General features: G+C 41.8%; 1 protein-coding gene across 17 annotated transcripts in view; it reads right to left on the bottom strand.

The window, feature by feature from the left end:
- Positions 1-19,030, bottom strand: part of LOC135090048 (gamma-butyrobetaine dioxygenase-like) — a 91,249-nt gene that overhangs the window by 33,878 nt on the left and 38,341 nt on the right. For 16 of the 17 annotated variants that reach the window (XM_063986297.1, XM_063986291.1, XM_063986299.1 and 13 more), the window contains exon 6: positions 7,840-8,049. The exons of the other annotated variant lie outside the window; for it this stretch is intronic. In XM_063986297.1, the coding sequence (XP_063842367.1) occupies positions 7,840-8,049 (210 nt within the window). The remainder of the gene's footprint in view (positions 1-7,839; positions 8,050-19,030) is intronic. 17 annotated transcript variants of the gene reach the window in all.

The following is a 19,030-nucleotide window of genomic DNA, read 5'->3' as shown; positions in this document are numbered from 1 at the left end:
CTTTCTTGTAACTGCCTCTTCCTAGAACGTGGCTTGCGATTCTTTTTCAGCGGTTGTAGTGGTTTGGCCGTTGTAGTACTTCCTTGCCTGTAGAAAGTGAAACAGGCTGACGAACTCAGTTGTGTAATACACCACAGGAGGCTAAAAGGACCCTGTGGAGGTGATTGTGACCCCCACACCAGTATACGTAGGAGGTAGACTAGGGAGGCTGAGCCAAGATAAAGGGAGCCGTGAAGAGGGGCTGGTGTCATGACTGTGAAAAGGGTGCAATAGACCAGAAGGACCTTGTGACCCGGAATTGGGCCCCGCACTAAGTTACGTAGGTGGTGACTGAGGAAAGTTCGCCGTGATAAAGGCGTCTGTGAGAGGGGCGGGATTTGTGGTTGTAACAGTTGCCACGATCGCTTGGTGCTTCGTAGCCACATGAGGGAGACAGCTGCTTGTTCGTTTCCTTGTCCTTTGTGTGCCCGCACTCATCTTACACTATGGAGGGAAAGGCTGGTAACAGGAGTGGCTCACGACCCGAGTCTCCTGCCTCTGCCAGAGGTGGCAGTGTAGATTTGACTTGGTTCGTCGTGAGGACACATAATCCTACCAATAGTGCCCACGAACGTGTAAGACATGCCCATAGTATTGGAGAATTTTCCCAGACAGAAGGCATGTCTGAGGAGATGAGGTTTAAACTGGAAATGAGAAGAATGGAGCTAGAGACTGAAAGGCAGAGAGAATTAAGAAGGCTTGAATTGGAAGCCGAGGAGAGGAGATTGAAGACTGAGGAGGCTTGAGGCTGAAAGGGAAGCCAAGAAGCTTGAGGCCGAGAAGGAAGCCAACAGGTTTGAGGCTGAGAAAGAAACCAAGAGGCTTGAGATCGAGAAGATGAGATTACTTGAGCAAGAGAAAGAGCTGAGGTTAGTTGAGGAGTAGGAGGCAAAGATATATGAGAGAGAGGAGGCGGAGAAAAACTGAATATTTGAATATTTGAGCTGGAGAAGACTCAGATTGAGGTTAATTCACTTCATGGTATGAGGAGAGAAGTAATGAAAGAAGACACAGTAGAAAGGCAGATGGTGCTATGTTTTAAGTTGATTCCTGAGTTTGATGAAAAGAAGATGACGGAATGGCTTAGGCGATTTGAGAATAAGGCCTCAGAATTTGATTGGTCTCAAGAGCCTCAGAAGAGATGGGTTGGCCTGGTGGCTAATATGCTGAAGGGCAAGGCATTAGAATTAAAAGTCTTTGATAGGATGTCAGTAGAGGATCTGGAGGATTATGAGGAGTTTAAGGCTAACATCCTGAGAGCCTATGAACTGCGGCCAGAAGTTTATAGGTTACAGTTCCGAGGAGGGAAGAAGAGGCCTGGGGATTCGTGTCTCGAGTGTGCTCGCTATCTCGAGGAAACCTATCTCGAGCAGGCCATCTCCTGCCATGAGTTGAAGGAGCTCATGGTGATGGAGCAATTTATTAATGTGACCGATAAAAAGGATTGTACTGCTGCTCAGGGAGTAGAAATTTTAAAGCCTGAAGGAGGCAGCTACGTGGGCAAATGACCACGTGCTGGCACATCGACCTGTGCCACGGTGGATTGGTGAGACGTCTGGTAGGGTCAGTGACAGTTTGTCAGGAGGCGCGGCAGGCGCTAGTTTGTCAGTTTGTCTGGCTTTGGAAATGAGTCTAGGCAAGTAAGTCCTGTAGGCAACAAGTCTCCATCCAGCACACGACAGTCTGGAAGCATGCAAATAGCACTCCCAGGTACAGCATGCAGCCTATGTGTCATTACTGCAAGAATATTGGGCAATTTAAATTAAATTGCCCTAAATTAGTGACAGCCACGGCTTCCAAGACCCCTCAGAAACCGGTGGCTTTGATTGTATCACGACCGACGTGTTGAGAGTGAGGAGATTGTCCGTGTTTTGTTGTGAAGGTGGAAAGGCAGGGAGTACTGCCCCCTCTCCTGTTACCTCACTGTTCCCCGTGAGGTCTGGATTGGACTTGTGCCGTCCATTTTTGCGGAAGGGCACCGTTGGGATTGCTGTTTTGGGGGACGGCGGCACAGTAGTCGTTGCGCAGAAATGTTACTAGGAGGCGAGTCGACAAGCCAGTGTGATGCCGGGGAATTAACGCCGTGGAGAATCTCGCTAAGGCGATGAGGCTTGTATGCCCACTAGCGACCACATAGGCGCGGGTGGCGCTAGCGGAGGACCTACCAGTGGCTGGTGTTGATTTCCTCTTAGGGAATAATCTGGTAGCTGGGAGAGTTTTGGTGTAGTCCCCATCCATGAACCCCGTCCCAAATGTGGAGGCTGTTGGTGTACCTGATTCTGTATCTGTTGTTACTCGCCCTAAGGCGAGGCGAGCTTCCTGGCGCCGGATGCTTATGGGTTCCGTGACTCCTGGGGTTGAGCGCAGTGTTGGTGTTAATGCCGCAGTGGAGACAGAGTGCCCAGGGGCCTGTCCCGCTGCTGGCAAATGTTTGGGCGAGTCAGAGTTAGAATCGTCTTTGCGTCAGTGTACTGGGGCTGACTGCACAACCACAGAGCCACCGCAAGAAGCATATGACTTTGTTGAGAATGTCGTCGAGGGTGAGGCTGGAGTGTTGGAGTTAGATTGATTGTTTGATGGCTTGCCTCACCCTGCGGAGCCTCTAGAGTCTAGAAGATGGCACTCAAGTGGAGTTGTCAACTGGCTTGAAGGCTGTGGGTGCCGGTATTCAGTCCGGACCCCAGCCTGGTATGTCTGGTGTGTTAGGGATCGCTTCCGAGGGCGGGGAGGCTCGTGACTTTGCTAGGGACGTGGGAGTTTCCTCCCCTACGGAGTGTACCGGAGGCGGAGAGCAGGCTGCTCCTCTGCCGGGACCAGACACAGTGGGTGTTTGCTCAGGTACTAAGTCACCTGTGCTGACAGCTACTGCTACGGCTATCAGTGTACCTAAAGGAGGGTTCCGTCCCTCAGGACCGTGTTGCCCCACTGCTTGCCAAGGCAGGAGAGGATGGCGAGGAAGCAGTCGGGTGGAGATTGTTTTAGGCGATAGCAATATTTTGTTTAGCCGTCGGAGAGAGGAGGACAGAGGTTTGAAGCTCCAGTTTAGTGTACCATCCTCAGTTCAGGAGGCAAGGGTGCTAGCAGCACGCAGCGGCCTGATGTTTGGCCGTTTTCTGAGTCAGTATGACTCAGGAGCGTTTGCCGCAATTCTGGTGGCTGGGTGTGGCCACGTCCGTTGAGCGTAACCGCGTTGGGTCAGGTTGGCAAGCCTGATGAACTCTTGTCTGGGGGGCCCCTCTCCATCGTGTTATGGCCGGTGTTGTTTCCCCTATTGTTGGGGTTGTGAGAGATGTAACCGACTCTTCCTGTGTGAGTTGTAATGATGATGATAGCTCGAGCGTTACGGCGCAGCGTCGGGAGGTAGTAATAAATGAGGCTGCCAGTGATGTGCTGCTTGCCACTCGGAAAGCACCCTCAGGCCTCAGTTGTTGTCAGGTGCTGGGCCTGAGCAGTGTTGTATGTGATGATGGATGCCGTCCTCTTCGAAGCGACAAGGTATCGATTGGGTTTAATGAGAGAGGATTGCACACAGGAGCAGTCGCTGGGACCAGTGGGGCTGGCCCAGAGGCACATTGGCCAGGCTCATGTTGGAACCGGTGATTATTGTAATGTGTTGGCCGCATGCGTTAGTTTGGCTCCGTGTGCGGGAATGGTGTGCTACATCCTGGAGGGGAGCAGCTCGATGCGGCGATACCTGTCATCGAGTGGAATGAGGTGTGATAGTATTGCTGTACCTGACGTTGGGAAGCAGGCTGGGTTGTGTTACACCCGGGAATTACAACTTTGTTTTATTAAGAGCAGCCAGAAGGCACCTCTCATTTTTGCCGAGGAAGTGGCACGTCTATTTTATTCGTTTTATGGGTGTGGCATGGCGGCTCTACAGAGCCAGGAGCGAGCAAGGCGGAGTGACGTGATAAACAGTGAAGGCCCGGAGATGACATTAATGTGTTCTCCAGTGAGGAGAGTTGAAGGGGCTAGTGAGTTAGATTTGCTTGGCAGTCCAATGGAGAAGTTTGTTCAGACAGGAAGAGTATTGCCTGCCAATGCCGTGATGAATCATCTGGAGGCTACGGCCCCTAGTGGGTGCATTGAGTGTAGAAAGGTGTAGAGTTGTCACTGCTTGGTGACTCTTGCATTTGTATAGGGCGGAGGAGAAAGTGCAGAAGAAATAGGATGCGTAGTAGAGAGAGAAAATCGGAGAGGTGAGAGACTGGAGAAGCAGTGATGGCAGAGGACAGAGTAGATGACGGAGGCGGAGGAGGAAAGATAAGTGTTGTATGAAATGTGACCGTGATACGACTCCCTTCCGGAGTAAAACGACACACCAGTGTAACCGAGATCACAGGTCCAAATTGAAAGCCAGAGACAAGTCTAGAAAGAGGAGTAGGAGGAGGAGAAAGAAACGGCAGTTTGAGTGTGGAGGGCCAAGGTGGAGCCCTTTTGTTTCTTGTTGTTTGTTTCTTGATGATTGTACTTGTTAGTGTTATAGTAGCCTCTGATTCATAATTTGAATGCGCCGTGATTAATTATGTGCTGAGTTTTGAATTTGTTGTGGGTACAAAAATTTTATAACCTGTGGGCAACTAATGAAATTTTCTATTGGAGAAGGGCGTGTTATGTACTGCGTAAATTATTAGAAAGAAATGAAAAGAAAGGTAAGAAGAGGCGGGACGAAGAGCAGGGCAGCGGAACCTCCCCTAGCACACCACCCTCTGAGTAGGCTGCCCTAGTTGTTTTTATCTTCCCCTAGCTCCCCTTTTGAGCATAAAGTTAGGACTGCTATTGTTTGAAAGATTAGAAAGAATTGAACATCCTGCTACAGTTAAATTGCCACTAGCTTCTTTAGAAGAGTGTAGCAAGCAAAATTAGTAAAGTCATTACTGTTCTCAGCGTGAAGGGGATGGGGCGAGGGATGGTGAGTCATCCACCTGTCCCTCCCCTGTACATCTCCCTCCTGCAGCCGAGTGACCGCTTGTGTGTTTCCGTTCCCAAGCTAGTTGGTGACCAGTGCCTACAGAGATCAGATGTACATGAGGAGAGGCAAGGCAAGGCACGGAGACGGAGGGGGAAATATAGATTAGAGGGCTTTTAGTTTAATCATACATTATTTGCATAGTGAAGCAGTAGCCCCTGTTGATATAGGAAGCGGTAGGAGCCTCCCTAAGCCTGCCTGTGTTGTGGCCCATGGACCTTGATAGAAATATTATCACCAACTCCCTGGCTTTGTCCGGTTATCTGGTGTAGTGGAAAGAGTTTGTCGGATCTCCCTCTTTGTGGGCTGTATGTTCCTGTGTCTGTAGTATTTTTATTATGTTAAATGTTACTGGGTTTCATAGTTCCTTTTAAGACCTGTGGACTCAGAGGATTATAAATTCTCTGCTGTGCAGTAAAGTTTACTCCCTCCTTTAGGCCATGCCAGCTCGTTGGTGGTAGAGACCTGTCTTCTAGGAGGCTGCAAATGACACTGATCCACAGGATAAAATAGTCTATGGACGTGGGCAGCCTGTCTCGTTCGGGTTGTTCGCTGATTATTATAAACCTTTTGCATGTGTGTACCTTGTTGTAACTGACCTTCCTAGAACGTGGCTTACGATTTTTTTTTTTTTTTTTTTTTTCCAGCTGTTGTGGTACTTCCTTGCCTGCAGAAGGTGAAACAGTCTGGCGACCTCAGTTGTGTAATTCACCACAGGAGGCCAAAAGGACCCTGTGGAGGTGATAGTGACCCCGCATCAGTCTACGTAGGAGGTAGACTAGGAAGGCTGAGCCGAGATAAAGGCAGCATAATTTTCCTTGCCTTACTTTCATTGATTTTCCTTTGAGTATTATCATTGATTTTCCTTTGAGTATTACCCCCAATTCCTTCTTTTATTATTTCTATTCCAAGATAACTGAAGCTTTCCACTACTTGTAGCACATCATTCCCCAGCACCCACTGCCCTTCTTCCCGCGTGTTGAATTCCATCACTTTGGATTTGGTGCTGCTAAATTTCATATCCCATTTTTTTTTTTTTTTTCATATTCATTTCCAATATATTGTAGTCTGTCCATATCCACTTTAGTTTCTGTCATGAGCACCACATCATCAGTATATGCCTGTAATTTCCAATTTCTGTTTTGTCCTTCCCTCCTCCTTTGTGTATGAGTTCCACTCTGCTTTCGCCAGTCTTCAGATATTTTTCCTGTCTCAAAAACTTCAGAGAACAGGCTGTGTAGTGTTTTCTTCAGATTTTCTCCTTGCTTTAAAAATTATGCCACTACGTTATCGCATCCTGCGGCCTTCCTGTCCTTCAGCTTCTTGATGGCCTATGTTACTTCCTGTCCTGTCAGTTCTTCAGCCATTACATGTTTATATATATATATATATATATATATATATATATATATATATATATATATATATATATATATATATATATATATATATATTGTCTCCTCTTTCTTTCTTTGAATTATATTTTTTCCCAGAAGTTACCTATGATTTATTGGATCTCTCATTCGTTCTCTTCCACCTTCATTTTCCGAGTCTAATATTTCTTGTATTTGGGGGTTTTAGGTTTTCTTTCAGCTTTTTCCAGCTTTCTCTTTTTCTTTGTCCTCTATTTATGGCTTCTGCTCTGTTCTTTTCCCATTTAATAATTTTGTTTTGTATCCTTTGCTGGATCTTCTTTTTCTCTATCATATATTGTGTCCACTTCCGATGCCATGCCTCATACATTATTTTTCCCTTCATTCTCCATAATCCTCTTTAGCCTTCTCTGTTCTCTCTTGGCCTACTTTCTTCTCTGTATAGCTTCTTTGATCTCTTCATCCCACTATCCTTTTAGCTTTTTGCCATTTATATTGATTTTCTTTTTTTCCAATGTGTTCTTTTCCCTTTTCCAAGATTTTTTCTTTGATATCTTTTTACCATCTACTAATTGTTCTGCCTGCTATGTTTTCTTCACTCCACTGTGGCATTGAGGTCTTCGCTGTACTGAGTCATTTGGCTTTTGTTAGGTTCCATGTTGTGATTTCTTTTTGTTTCTTCTTTCCTTGTGTCTGTCTCTGTCAGTCCTATTATTATATGGTCTTTTATATCAATGTCTTTGTTTGACCAAAAACTTAATTTTCTTTTCTCTGCAGCTTCATTAACTAATATATAGTCTATTACTGACTCTACTCTATTTCCTTTCAATGTGGTTAAATCTTCAAATTCCCAGTTCTTGATTGTCATATTCCTTCTTTCACAGTAATCCAGTAACATTTCCTCGTTTGCGTATATATATATATATATATATATATATATATATATATATATATATATATATATATATATATATATATATATATATATGTATATATACATCTATCAACTCCAACCTCCTTCCTATATTTCTTTGCCTTAACTCTAGCCTTCTTCCTCATAACTACGAGCTTCTATCTCTATATTTCAATCACCTTCCTTCGTAGCTTCATTTCCTCTTTATTCCATCCTTAGCATTAGTTGTAATGTTCTTTCTGACCACAAGTTCCATTTTTTTAACTCAAACTCTATTCCTCTTAACTTAATGACTCTTTCCCTCAACTCCCAGTCCACACCCACACCCAAACACATTTACGCAATATTTTGAGTTCCATTTGTCAGCTGGTTTCATGTTCGTGTATTGTGACTTCTGATGAGGTGCTGTAATTTCCAGGATTAGAGAATTTACATTTCAATTGCATTAATATATAAAATCTCTTATGCCTATAGAAGTGTAATGTAATACAAAAGCAGTTATGAACACGTTACTTTTTTTTTTTTTTTTTTTCAAGACCAACCCGTAGTGAGTAATCTTCATGTGTCCGATGTGATTGGTGAGGAGAAGAAGTTGATCCACTTCAGCTGGAACATCTGACACTAATACAACGCCCAATATCTCCAGATCTTCCAGGAAGGCTAGGAGAGCTGAGTCGCTTTGTAAAAGTTCAGTGAAGGAAGCACGAGGTACATTATCCTGCAGTTCATGTCCCCAGTATTTCTTCTGGAGTCTGTTGAGTGTAAATATCAAGAGATTCAGTGACATATTCATATTATAATTCTTAATGGCAGATATTAGCTAGCACTTCATGCTGTTTGTATCAAATCACCAATCAACCTTAACTTTTTTTTTTATCTATATTAATATAATATAAATTGAAAATAATCTATATCATGTGAATTTACTACATTAATACTATGTTATTTTTCAAACGTGTCTCGGTATTATTCTCTTAAAATAATTCAAATTTACCATTGAAAAGGATAAGAGTGAAGATACTGGTTAATTCTTCAATTAGTGACATAATAAGGAAGTAAGTGGTAAGTTTTTTGCAGCGAGGCCGTAGCAGGTGAAACTAGCAGTCAGCAAGTTCAAAAGACCAATGACTAGGGAAAAAAAAAAAAAAATAATAATAAAAAAAAAAATATATATATATATATATATATATATATATATATATATATATATATATATATATATATATATATATATATATATATATATATATATATATATATATATATATATAAAACAGGTAATGCGACATTGCGGTAGAGACTGAAGGCAGTCAGTCAGAAAAGCTGATGAAAAGAACAGCTTTTCATTCCGCCCTATTTAGTAAGCCCGTGTGATAAGAGCCTTTCCATCAGAGCCGTACTCCTTTCAAGGCGGAATAATGTCCCTCTCCTATATAGAGTAAGCATCTCTGAGGAGAAAATCTGAATGAGATGACACATGACACCCAATTTTATTGGTGTTGTTGCAAGACCTGAGATGTGAGTTTTGCTTATGGATAGTTCAGGTTTGTTCAGTGTTGCTATGTGGGGCGTAAGTAGCAAAGGAAGGAAGGACATAGGAGAAGAGACACAGGGACATCGCAGTCATAGATGCGTCCCAGATGAGTAGGCAAGCCCTGCCAGTTATTGTATAAGTTCTATATTAATCTAAAGTTAACATTCCTCATTTAAATTCCCCTAGTTCCAGTTGTTCTTTCATTTTGAGTCCTACATATTATTCATTGCCCAGTAATAAGAATCCATCCAGCCCCTATAATACGCTCACAATGATTTTAAGAAAGTCTCTGTGGCTCGCCACTCGTGGTGAGTGCGTAGCGGGGTGGGAACAACACGTCACTCCCCCATCCCGCTCCTGTACCCCCGACCTTCTTTGTCATGTGACTTTCCCCCACCTTGTGAGAGGCGCGCAGGCTGGAGTGGCGTTTCTTAGTGAGCGTCCATACATTAAGCGTACCAGGCGTGTGGATAAAGGCAATGTTTTTGGGAAGAGACCAAGGGGGAGTTAGAATACATATAGTGGGCTTGTTTTTATTAAATATTACTTGAGTAACTTACTGTAGTACGCTCCTGCTAATACTAGTTAAGATATTGTTTCCATAAACCTGCCTTTGAGTGTCGTCTGTTCTAACACACTCCAGAGGTATATTACGGCGTGATTCCTCGCCTGTGTGAGTCGAGTGTTTGGCGTGCTGGAGAGCTGTTATTGGACACTCTTCTATCTGTGGGTTGGTTGTTCTCGTCCGTGTATGATTTTCGTTGTATTGTTAAATGTTATTGGGTTCCAGTGTTCTCTGAAGGACTCTTGACTTAGAGGATACCTGCGGTGGAGAAGCATCTACTTCTTCTCTGAGCCTAGTCGGTCCTGGGTGGCCATGATTCTTCTTCTGAGAAGACGCAGATGGGGTTGCATGGCAGAAGGAGAGATAATATTCTATGGATGTGGAGGGATATTTGTCTTGTAGTTTGTGAGGGCGGTATTCCATAGAAAATTATAATCCTTATATGTCTGTCGTTTGTCGTTTGTCATAGCTGTGGTTCCTAGAATGTGGCTCTCAATTATTTCCCAGCTGTTGGAGTGATTTGGCAGTCATGGTGTTCCCTTGCCTGTGGGAGGTGAAACAGGCTGACAACCTCACTTGTGTAACTCACCACAGGAGGTCAGAAGGACCCTGTGGAGGTGAATGTGAGCTCCGCACTATACTGCACTGGAAGTGGCAGTGTAGGGAGGCTGACCCAGGTGGTGGACAAAAAGGGGAGCAGAACCTGGTGTTATGACCATTTGTTAACAGGGTGCAAGAGACCAGAAGGGCTTTGTAACCCGTACTTGGGCCCTACACTACATTGCGTAGGAGGCAGAGTAGGGAAGCTGACTGCAGTCAGTGGCAGCTATGAGAGGGGAGGGATTTGTAGTCGTAACAGTGCGTATATAATAGTTGTTCAGTACATAGCTAGCTGTCTTTATTTATTTTTTAAATATATATATATATATATATATATATATATATATATATATATATATATATATATATATATATATATATATATATATATATATATATATATATATATATATATATATATATATATATATATATATATATATACAATTTTTTTTTATATGCATTGGATATAAAATAAAGAAACTATTTGGAAAAATACATTGATAAGAAAGTGAAGAGGTTTGGAAATGGTGATCAAAATGTTTCTTTGCCCTATTCAGCAGTCACAAAGTTCAGAAGTTAGGTGGTCTATGCCACCCTTCGGTGCCATTATTTAATTCCTTCTACATTGGTCCTTTTTATAAATGGAGGGAAAAGTCTTTAGAATATGAGTGAACAGAACACAAAGTTTGGCTGAGATCATATATATATATATATATATATATATATATATATATATATATATATATATATATATATATATATATATATATATATATATATATATATATATATATATGACAGAACCCTTTCGAACAGAACATTAAATAGCGACTGTCTATCACTACAGCAGCACAACGGTCAGAAAGGAAGCTTGAGGGAAAAGTTCAGAGGTGGATTGGGAAAGGATGAGGGAAGCTTAGGAATTAAAAATTTACTTATATACCAAATGTAAAAAGCTCATTTATCTAAGCCAGCAGCAAAGGATTCATCGAAATCTATAAGGAAGGATGAACAAGATGCAAAGCCAATGTAACATTCTTTACAAAATCCATACTGAAGATAAAAGAAAAAAGAGTTAATAGGGGTATAATAATCTTTTTGTTGATGAATTTTAAAAATGTATGTAAACAAAAGACAAACTTGAAGTTACAAATAGATACACATATTGAAAAACTGGTGGAGTCCCCCCTTTAAGGAACATGTTGAATGTAGGCAAACTTCACATATTCAGAACAGTTTCACCTGACAACATTAAACCGCGTGGATATTATGTGTGTGTGTGTGTGTGTGTGTGTGTGTGTGTGTGTGTGTATATATATATATATATATATATATATATATATATATATATATATATATATATATATATATATATATATATATATATATATATATATATATATATATATATATATATATATATATATATTGTTAGTAACCTACGAAGGCCCATCTGTGGGTCACTACTGACACTGGTAACAGCTGTTACGGCTCTCGGGTCAACTTCCTCAGGCTACAACACCAGCCTAGTGCGGGTCAAACAGAAGAATCCAGCATACTGAGGACAAAGCTACCCTCAAACGGCAAGTCCTCCCGCTGTCCTCAAAATATTACCATGTCTCGGTCTATGTTCAACTCCCAGTCTTTTATGGTGGACTATGACTTTCACTCTTTCATAGGTTTCAATTTCAGCTCAATGCAACTAAAGGAAATAGGAAAAAAAAATTAAAGTTTATCCACATATATATATAGAGAGAGAGAGAGAGAGAGAGAGAGAGAGAGAGAGAGAGAGAGAGAGAGAGAGAGAGAGAGAGTTACGGACAGTGATACATAAATAGTACCAGTAATCAAAATAGAACAAAAAATGGTGGGTTCAAGGTTCTTAAATTTATATTTAAATGCAGTAAGGGATAAACCAATTTGGGGCCTTCGCAATGGCCTGAATTGCGGATGATCGCCGGCTGTTTTAATGCAGGACTCGCTATACTCTCCCACAATTCTCTGAAGATAAACATTCTAAAACCGCCTTTCATGATAGCTACGTCTTACTGTACTGTACCTATGTGCTACAAAATATTAATCATTAGTGTTTATGCTAACAGTATCCTCGGGATCTGATGATACATACTCTACAGAAGTTATTATAAGCTAAATACTAGCAATTGTGCTCTCAGGGGTTTCACATTTATTTCTAGTCTTTGCTACTTATTTAGTTTAAAACTTTTCTCCTTGTTTCTGCTTGTTTCTGCAAGGACTAATGTTTTATCTGTCAAATCCCAAAAATAAGTCGAGTAAGTATTATTTGTGCTACAGGTATACTGTGACGGCCGAAACCGATCCGATAGCAGATACGCTGACTTCTCCAAAACATCAAAAAACCCGAGGTGGGAGATTATGAGTGTCCAGTGCTGTTGCCAAACCCAGGTTTATACATGTGTTGTGGATGATTGTACGAACGTATCATGAAAGAAGAACTAAGGTGTGAAAGGATGGGTTGTATTCCCAAAGAAAGAAGAAAGCGGCAACTCATGGAAGACAATGGAAAACACAATGTAAATAGACAAGCGTCAACTCTGAGAGGATGCGGGAGATACGATCTCGAGGCAATTTTTACCAGTGTCCTGATAAGATTATTTCTTTAATATGTGCCAGGATTTATTGTTTTATGTTAATTTTATAATGTAAGTGGATAAAGTAAACTTATTCGTATAAAGAGGAAAAGCAGTATTCATCTCAAGATGATGATACAAGCCAAACTCGAGATAATGTGTGAAGTATTTAGCTCGCTTTGCAATATTTCTTGTTCTCCGCTTGATGATGGTAGATAAAAATGTTTGATGGCACAAATTATTTTTTATTTTTTTATTTATTTATTTTTTTAATCAAGTCTGCTAGTGAATTTGGCTAATTTTCCAGACCACTGCGAACGCCTCGTAGATGAATGGAATAAGTTCAGTTATCAGCATGTTAGTATCAAGCCATTGTTTACTTTAAAAGAAGATTAGACAAATTTATGGAAGAGGTGATCGTAAAAATAGGTATGTTTCATAAAAAGACTGCCACCTTTACACCTGGTCTCTTGCAACTTCTTATATATATATATATATATATATATATATATATATATATATATATATATATATATATATATATATATATATATATATATATATATATATATATATAAGGGAGCATGGAAAAAAAACCCATCAGACATACACATGGCATAGTCGGCATGAAACATACCTATTTCCACCAGTGACCCTCATCCATGAATTTATCTAATCTTCTGAAGCTCGTTAATGACTCAGCACTAACAGTTCGATTACTAAGTCTATTCCATTCATCTGTCACTCAATTTGAGAACAAATTTCTACGTATAACTTTTTTGTAATCTAATATTTATCAGGTTTGAACCCTTTATTTCTTGCCCTATCCCAATTACTGACCCAGAGGTGATTTCGCTTATGTCACCCTTGTCAAATCCGCTATTCCATTTAAAAGCATTTGATCAGATCTCCTCTTAATGTACACATTTCTAAGGAAAGTAAATTTAAATGCTTCAATCTCCTTTCGCGGAGATCTTTATTGGAGACTTCAATGTTCACCACCAGTTTTGGCTTTCCTCCCCCTTTACTAACCAGCCTGGTGAACTAGCCTTTACCTTTCCTGTCCTCCACGACCTAGAGCAACTTTTTTTTTTTTTATGTAGGAAGGACACTGGCCAAGGGCAACAAAAATCCAATAAAAAAAAATGCCCACTGAAATGCCAATCCCATGAAAGGGTCAAAGCAGTAGTCAAAAATTGATGAATAAGTGTCTTGAAACCTCCCTCTTGAAGGAATTCAAGTCATAGGAAGGTGGAAATACAGAAGCAGGCAGGGAGTTCCAGAGTTTACCAGAGAAAGGGATGAATGATTGAGAATACTGGTTAACTCTTGCGTTAGAGAGGTGGACAGAATAGGGGTGAGAGAAAGAAGAAAGTCTTGTGCAGCGAGGCCGCGGGAGGAGGGGAGGTATGCAGTTAACAAGATCAGAAGAGCAGTTAGCATGAAAATAGCGGTAAAAGACAGCTAGAGATGCGACAATGCGGCGGTGAGAGAAAGGCTGAAGACAGTCAGCTAGAGGAAAGTTGATGAGACAAAAAGCTTTTGATTCCACCCTGTCTAGAAGAGCATTATGAGTAGAAACCCCCCAGACATGTGAAGCATACTCCATATATGGACGGATAAGGACCTTGTACAGAGTTAGCAGCTGGTGGGGGGGGGGGTGAGAAAAACTGGCGGAGACGTCTCAGAACGCCTAACTTCATAGAAGCTGTTTTACCTAGAGATGAAATGTGAAGTTTCCAGTTCAGATTATAAGTAAAGGACAGACCGAGGATGTTCAGTGTAGAAGGAGACAGTTGAGTGTAATTGAAGAAGAGGGGATAGTTGTCTGCAAGGTTGTGTCGAGTTGATAGATAGAGGAATTGAGTTTTTGAGGCATTGAACAATACCAAGTTTGCTCTGCCCCAATCAGAAATTTTAGAAAGATCAGAAGTCAAGCGTTCTGTGGCTTCCCTGGGTGAAATGTTTGCCTCCTGAAGGGTTGGACGTCTATGAAAAGACGTGGAAAAGTGCAGGGTGGTATCATCAGCGTAGGAGTGGATAGGACGAGAAGTTTGGTTTAGATCATTAATGAATAATAAGAAGAGAGTGGGTGACAGGACAGAACCCTGAGGAAGACCACTGCTAACAGATTTAGGAAAAGAACAGTGACCGTCTACCACAGCAAGCAATAGAACGGTCAGAAAGAAAACTTGAGATGAAGTTACAGAGAGAAGGATAGAAGCCATAGGAGAGTAGTTTGGAAATCAAGGCTTTGTGCCAGACTCTATCAAAAGCTTTTGATATGTACAAGGCAACAGCAAAAGTTTCACCAAAATCTCTAAAAGAGGATGACCAAGACTCAGTAAGGAAAGCCAGAAGATCACCAGTAGAACGGCCTTGACGGAACCCGTACTGGCGATCAGATAGAAGGTTGTGAAGTGATAAATGTTTAAGAATCTTCCTGTTGAGGATAGATTAAAAAACTTTAGATAGGCAGGAAATTAAAGCAATAGGACGGTAGTTTGAGGGATTAGAACGGTCACCCTTTTTAGGAACAGGTTGAATGTAGGCAAACTTCCAGCAAGAAGGAAAGATAGATGTTGACAGACAGAGCTGAAAGTGTTTGACTAAGCAAGGTGCAAGCACGAAGGCACAGTTTCGGAGGACAATAGGAGGAACCCCATCAGGTCCATAAGCCTTCCGAGGGTTTAGGCCAGCAAGGGCATGGAAAACATCATTGTGAAGAATTTTAATAGGTGGCATGAAGTAGTCAGAGGGTGGAGCAGAGGGAGGAACAAGCCCAGAATCGTCCAAGGTAGAGTTTTTAGCAAAGGTTTGAGCGAAGAGTTCAGCTTTAGAAATAGATGTGATAGCAGTGGTACCATCTGATCGAAATAAAGGAGGGAAAGAAGAAGAAGCAAAGTTATTGGAGATATTTTTGGCTAGATGCCAGAAGTCACGAGGGGAGTTACATCTTGAAAGGTTTTGACACTTTCTGTTAATGAAAGAGTTTTTGGCTAGTTGAAGAACAGATTTGGCATGGTTCCGGGCAGAAATATGAAGTGCATGAGATTCTGGTGATGGAAGGCTTAAGTACCTTTTGAGGGCCACCTTTCTATCACGTATAGCACGAGAACAAGCTGTGTTAAACCAAGGTTTAGAAGGTTTAGGACGAGAAAAAGAGTGAGGAATGTACGCCTCCATGCTAGACACTATCACCTCTGTTGTGCGCTCAGCACACAAAGACGGGTCTCTGACACGGAAGCAGTAATCATTCCAAGAAAAATCGGCAAAATACCTCCTCAGGTCCCACCAACTAGCAGAGGCAAAACGCCAGAGGCACCTTTGCTTAGGGGGATCCTGAGGAGGGATTGGAGCAATAGGACAAGATACAGATATGAGATTGTGAGAAGAAAGGGTGACAGCATAAGGAGAAGGATTAGAGGTCAGGGAAATGTCAAGAATGTTGGGCGTATCTCCAAGACGGTCAGGAATACGAATAGGTTGTTGCACCAATTGCTCTAGGTCGTGGAGGATAACAAAGTTGAAGGCTAGTTCACCAGGATGGTCAGTGAAGGGAGAGGAAAACCAAAGCTGGTGGTGAACATTCAAGTCTCCAAGAATGGAGATCTCTGCAAAAGGGAAGAGGGTCAGAATGTTCTCCACTTTGGAAGTTAAATAGTCAAAGAATTTCTTATAGTCAGAGGAGTTAGGTGAAAGGTATACAGCACAGATAAATTTAGTTTGAGAGTGACTGTAGTCGTAACCAGATGGTGGAAAACTCGAAAGATTCAAGAGCGTGGGCACGAGAGCAGGTTAAGTAATTGCGCACTTAAACGCAGCATCCAGCTTTGGATCGAAAATGACGATAGAGAAAGTAGGAGGGAACAGAAAAGGGGCTACTGTCATTTGCCTCAGACACCTGAGTTTCAGTAAGGAAAAGAAGATGAGGTTTAGAAGAGGAGAGGTGGTGTTCTACAGATTGAAAATTAGATCTTAGACCGCGAATGTTGCAGAAGTTAATGAAGAAAAGTTGAGGGGAGTGTCAAGACACTTAAGGTTGTCAACAGAAAGGCAGTCCGACCTGGGGACATTTATGGTCCCCTCCCCAGATGGGGACTCCGAGGCTGGTGTAAGAGTCGCTATGATGATTTTAAAACTTTTGAGTGAAGGGTGTGTGTGTTATTAGGTGCGTGTAGTTTTGTGTGGAGGAAGAGAGTTGTCTTTAGAGGGCAGGCTGTGACTGCCCCCTTGCATTGTGAGACACAAAGGGAAACGTTCAGTGAGGTCACAGCTGGGTTTAATGATAAGTTCACAGCACCCCCTGAACGGTGCTTTAGACCTCACTGGGAGTAATTATCGTTTCAGCAGGTGTCTACTCCAGTTGGGTAGGGTGCAACACCCACTCGTATTCCGGACCGTCTTGAAGTTACGCCCCACAATCCTGACCTTTTCATCATGTCAAATCCTTCTCCAAAAGTTGTCACCCTATCTTCTCCGTTTGGCTCCTCCAATCACACCCTCATATCTGTATCTTGTCCTATCGCTTCAATCTTAGCCTCTGGTGTTTTGCCTCTGCTAATTGGGGGGGCAACTGATGAGTTATTATGCTGATATTCCTTGGGATGACTACTGCTTCCATGTCAGAGACCCATCTCTTTGTGCTGAGCGCATTACAGAGGTGACAGTCTGGCATGGAGTCACTATTTCTCTCGCCCTTAACCTTCCAATTCTTGATTAAACAAAACCTGTTCTTATCCTTTCCATAATAGAGAGGTGGCCTACTAAAGGTACTTGAACCTTCTACCACCTGAGTCTTATGCACTTTATATTTCTGCCTGGAATCATGCCAAGTCTGTTTTCCAACTAGTAAAAACTCATTCATTAATAGTGTCAAAATCCTTCAAGATCTAACTCCTCTTGTGACTTCTGGCACCTAGCCAAAAATATCTCCAATAACTTTGCTTCTTCATCTTTCTTTCCTTTGTTTCAGCCTGACAGCATCACTACCATTTCATCCATCTCTAAAGTTGAACTCTTCACTCAAACCTTTGCTAAAAGTGCTACCTCAGATGATTCAGGGCTTGTTCCTCCCTCTCCTCCATCCTCTGTCTACTTCATGCTTCCCACTAAAATCCTTTGCAGTGATGCTTTACATATCCTCATTGGAAGACTTATGAACCTGATGTGATCCCTCCTATTTTTTTTTTTTTTTTCGAAACTGTGCCTCTGTGCTTGCACCTTTCTAGTCAAACTCTTCCAACTCTGTCTAATAACATCTACCTTTCCTTCTTGTTAGAAGTTTGTCTACATTCAGCCTGTTCCTAAAAAGGGCAACAAAACGGGGGAAAAAAAAGGCTCACTGAGGTACCAGTCCTCGAACAGTCGAAAGTGGTAGTTAAAAAAAATTACAGGATAAGTGTCTTGAAACCTCCCTCTTGAAAGAGTTCAAGTTACAGGAAGGTGGAAATACAGAGGCAGACAGGCTTATCCAGAGAAACGGATGAATAACTGAGAATACTGGTTAACTCTTGCATTAGAGAGGTAGACAGAATAGGGGTTAGAGAAAGAAGAAAGTCTTGTGTAGCGAGGCCGTGGGAGAAAGGGAGGCATCCAGTTAGCAAAATCAGAAAAGGAGTTGGTATGAAAATAGTGGTAGAAGATAGCAAGAGATGTAACATTGTGGCAATTAGAAAGAGGCTGATGATAGTCAGTTTGAGGAGAGAAGTTGATAAAACCATTTTTTTTTTATTCCACCCTGTCAAAAAGAGCGGTATGAATGGAACCCCTGTCTGCCCATACATGTGAGGCATACTTTCTACATGGACAGATAAGGTCTCTGTACAGAGTTAGCAGCTGGGTGGGTGAGAAAAACTGGCGGAGATGATTCAGAAAGTCTAACTTCATAGAAGTCGTTTTAGTTAAAGATGAGAAGTGAAGTATCCTGTTTAGATTATGTATAAAGGACAGACAAAGGATATTCACTGTAGAGGAAGTGGGACAGTTGAGTGTCACTGAAGAAGGGATAGTTGTCTGGAAGGCTGTGTCGAGTTGATAGATGAAGGCATTGAGCTTTTGAAGCATTGAACAATACTATGGTCTGACCATTTTGAATTGAGCGTTTAGGTGTTGTCTTTTCTGGGGATTCCCCAGCCTGTGGCAGTGCCACACTCATACCAAGACCGAGTTGGTCAGATGCTTCCTACCTCAAAATTAAATGGTGTTGTAGTATATATACACTATGATCCTCAAAAAAAAAAAAAAAAAGGCAAGTTAGTGTAATGTTTTATTTTTTTTTTATAAGTGCAATTATTTATTTATTTTTTTTTTTTTTTAAACACCACAATACTTGGCAACGTTTCCTCCAGGCATTGTCATGTCTCCATGAGTGACCAAGTGGGGTCACATAGAGTGACCGTGTTAATCCATGGTCACTTCCT

Source organism: Scylla paramamosain, chromosome 34 (assembly GCF_035594125.1).
Source record: "Scylla paramamosain isolate STU-SP2022 chromosome 34, ASM3559412v1, whole genome shotgun sequence".
In the NCBI taxonomy this organism is placed as follows: domain Eukaryota; kingdom Metazoa; phylum Arthropoda; class Malacostraca; order Decapoda; family Portunidae; genus Scylla; species Scylla paramamosain.
The sequence above is the reverse complement of the archived record's forward strand: the minus strand, read 5'-3'. Positions and strand labels throughout refer to the sequence as shown.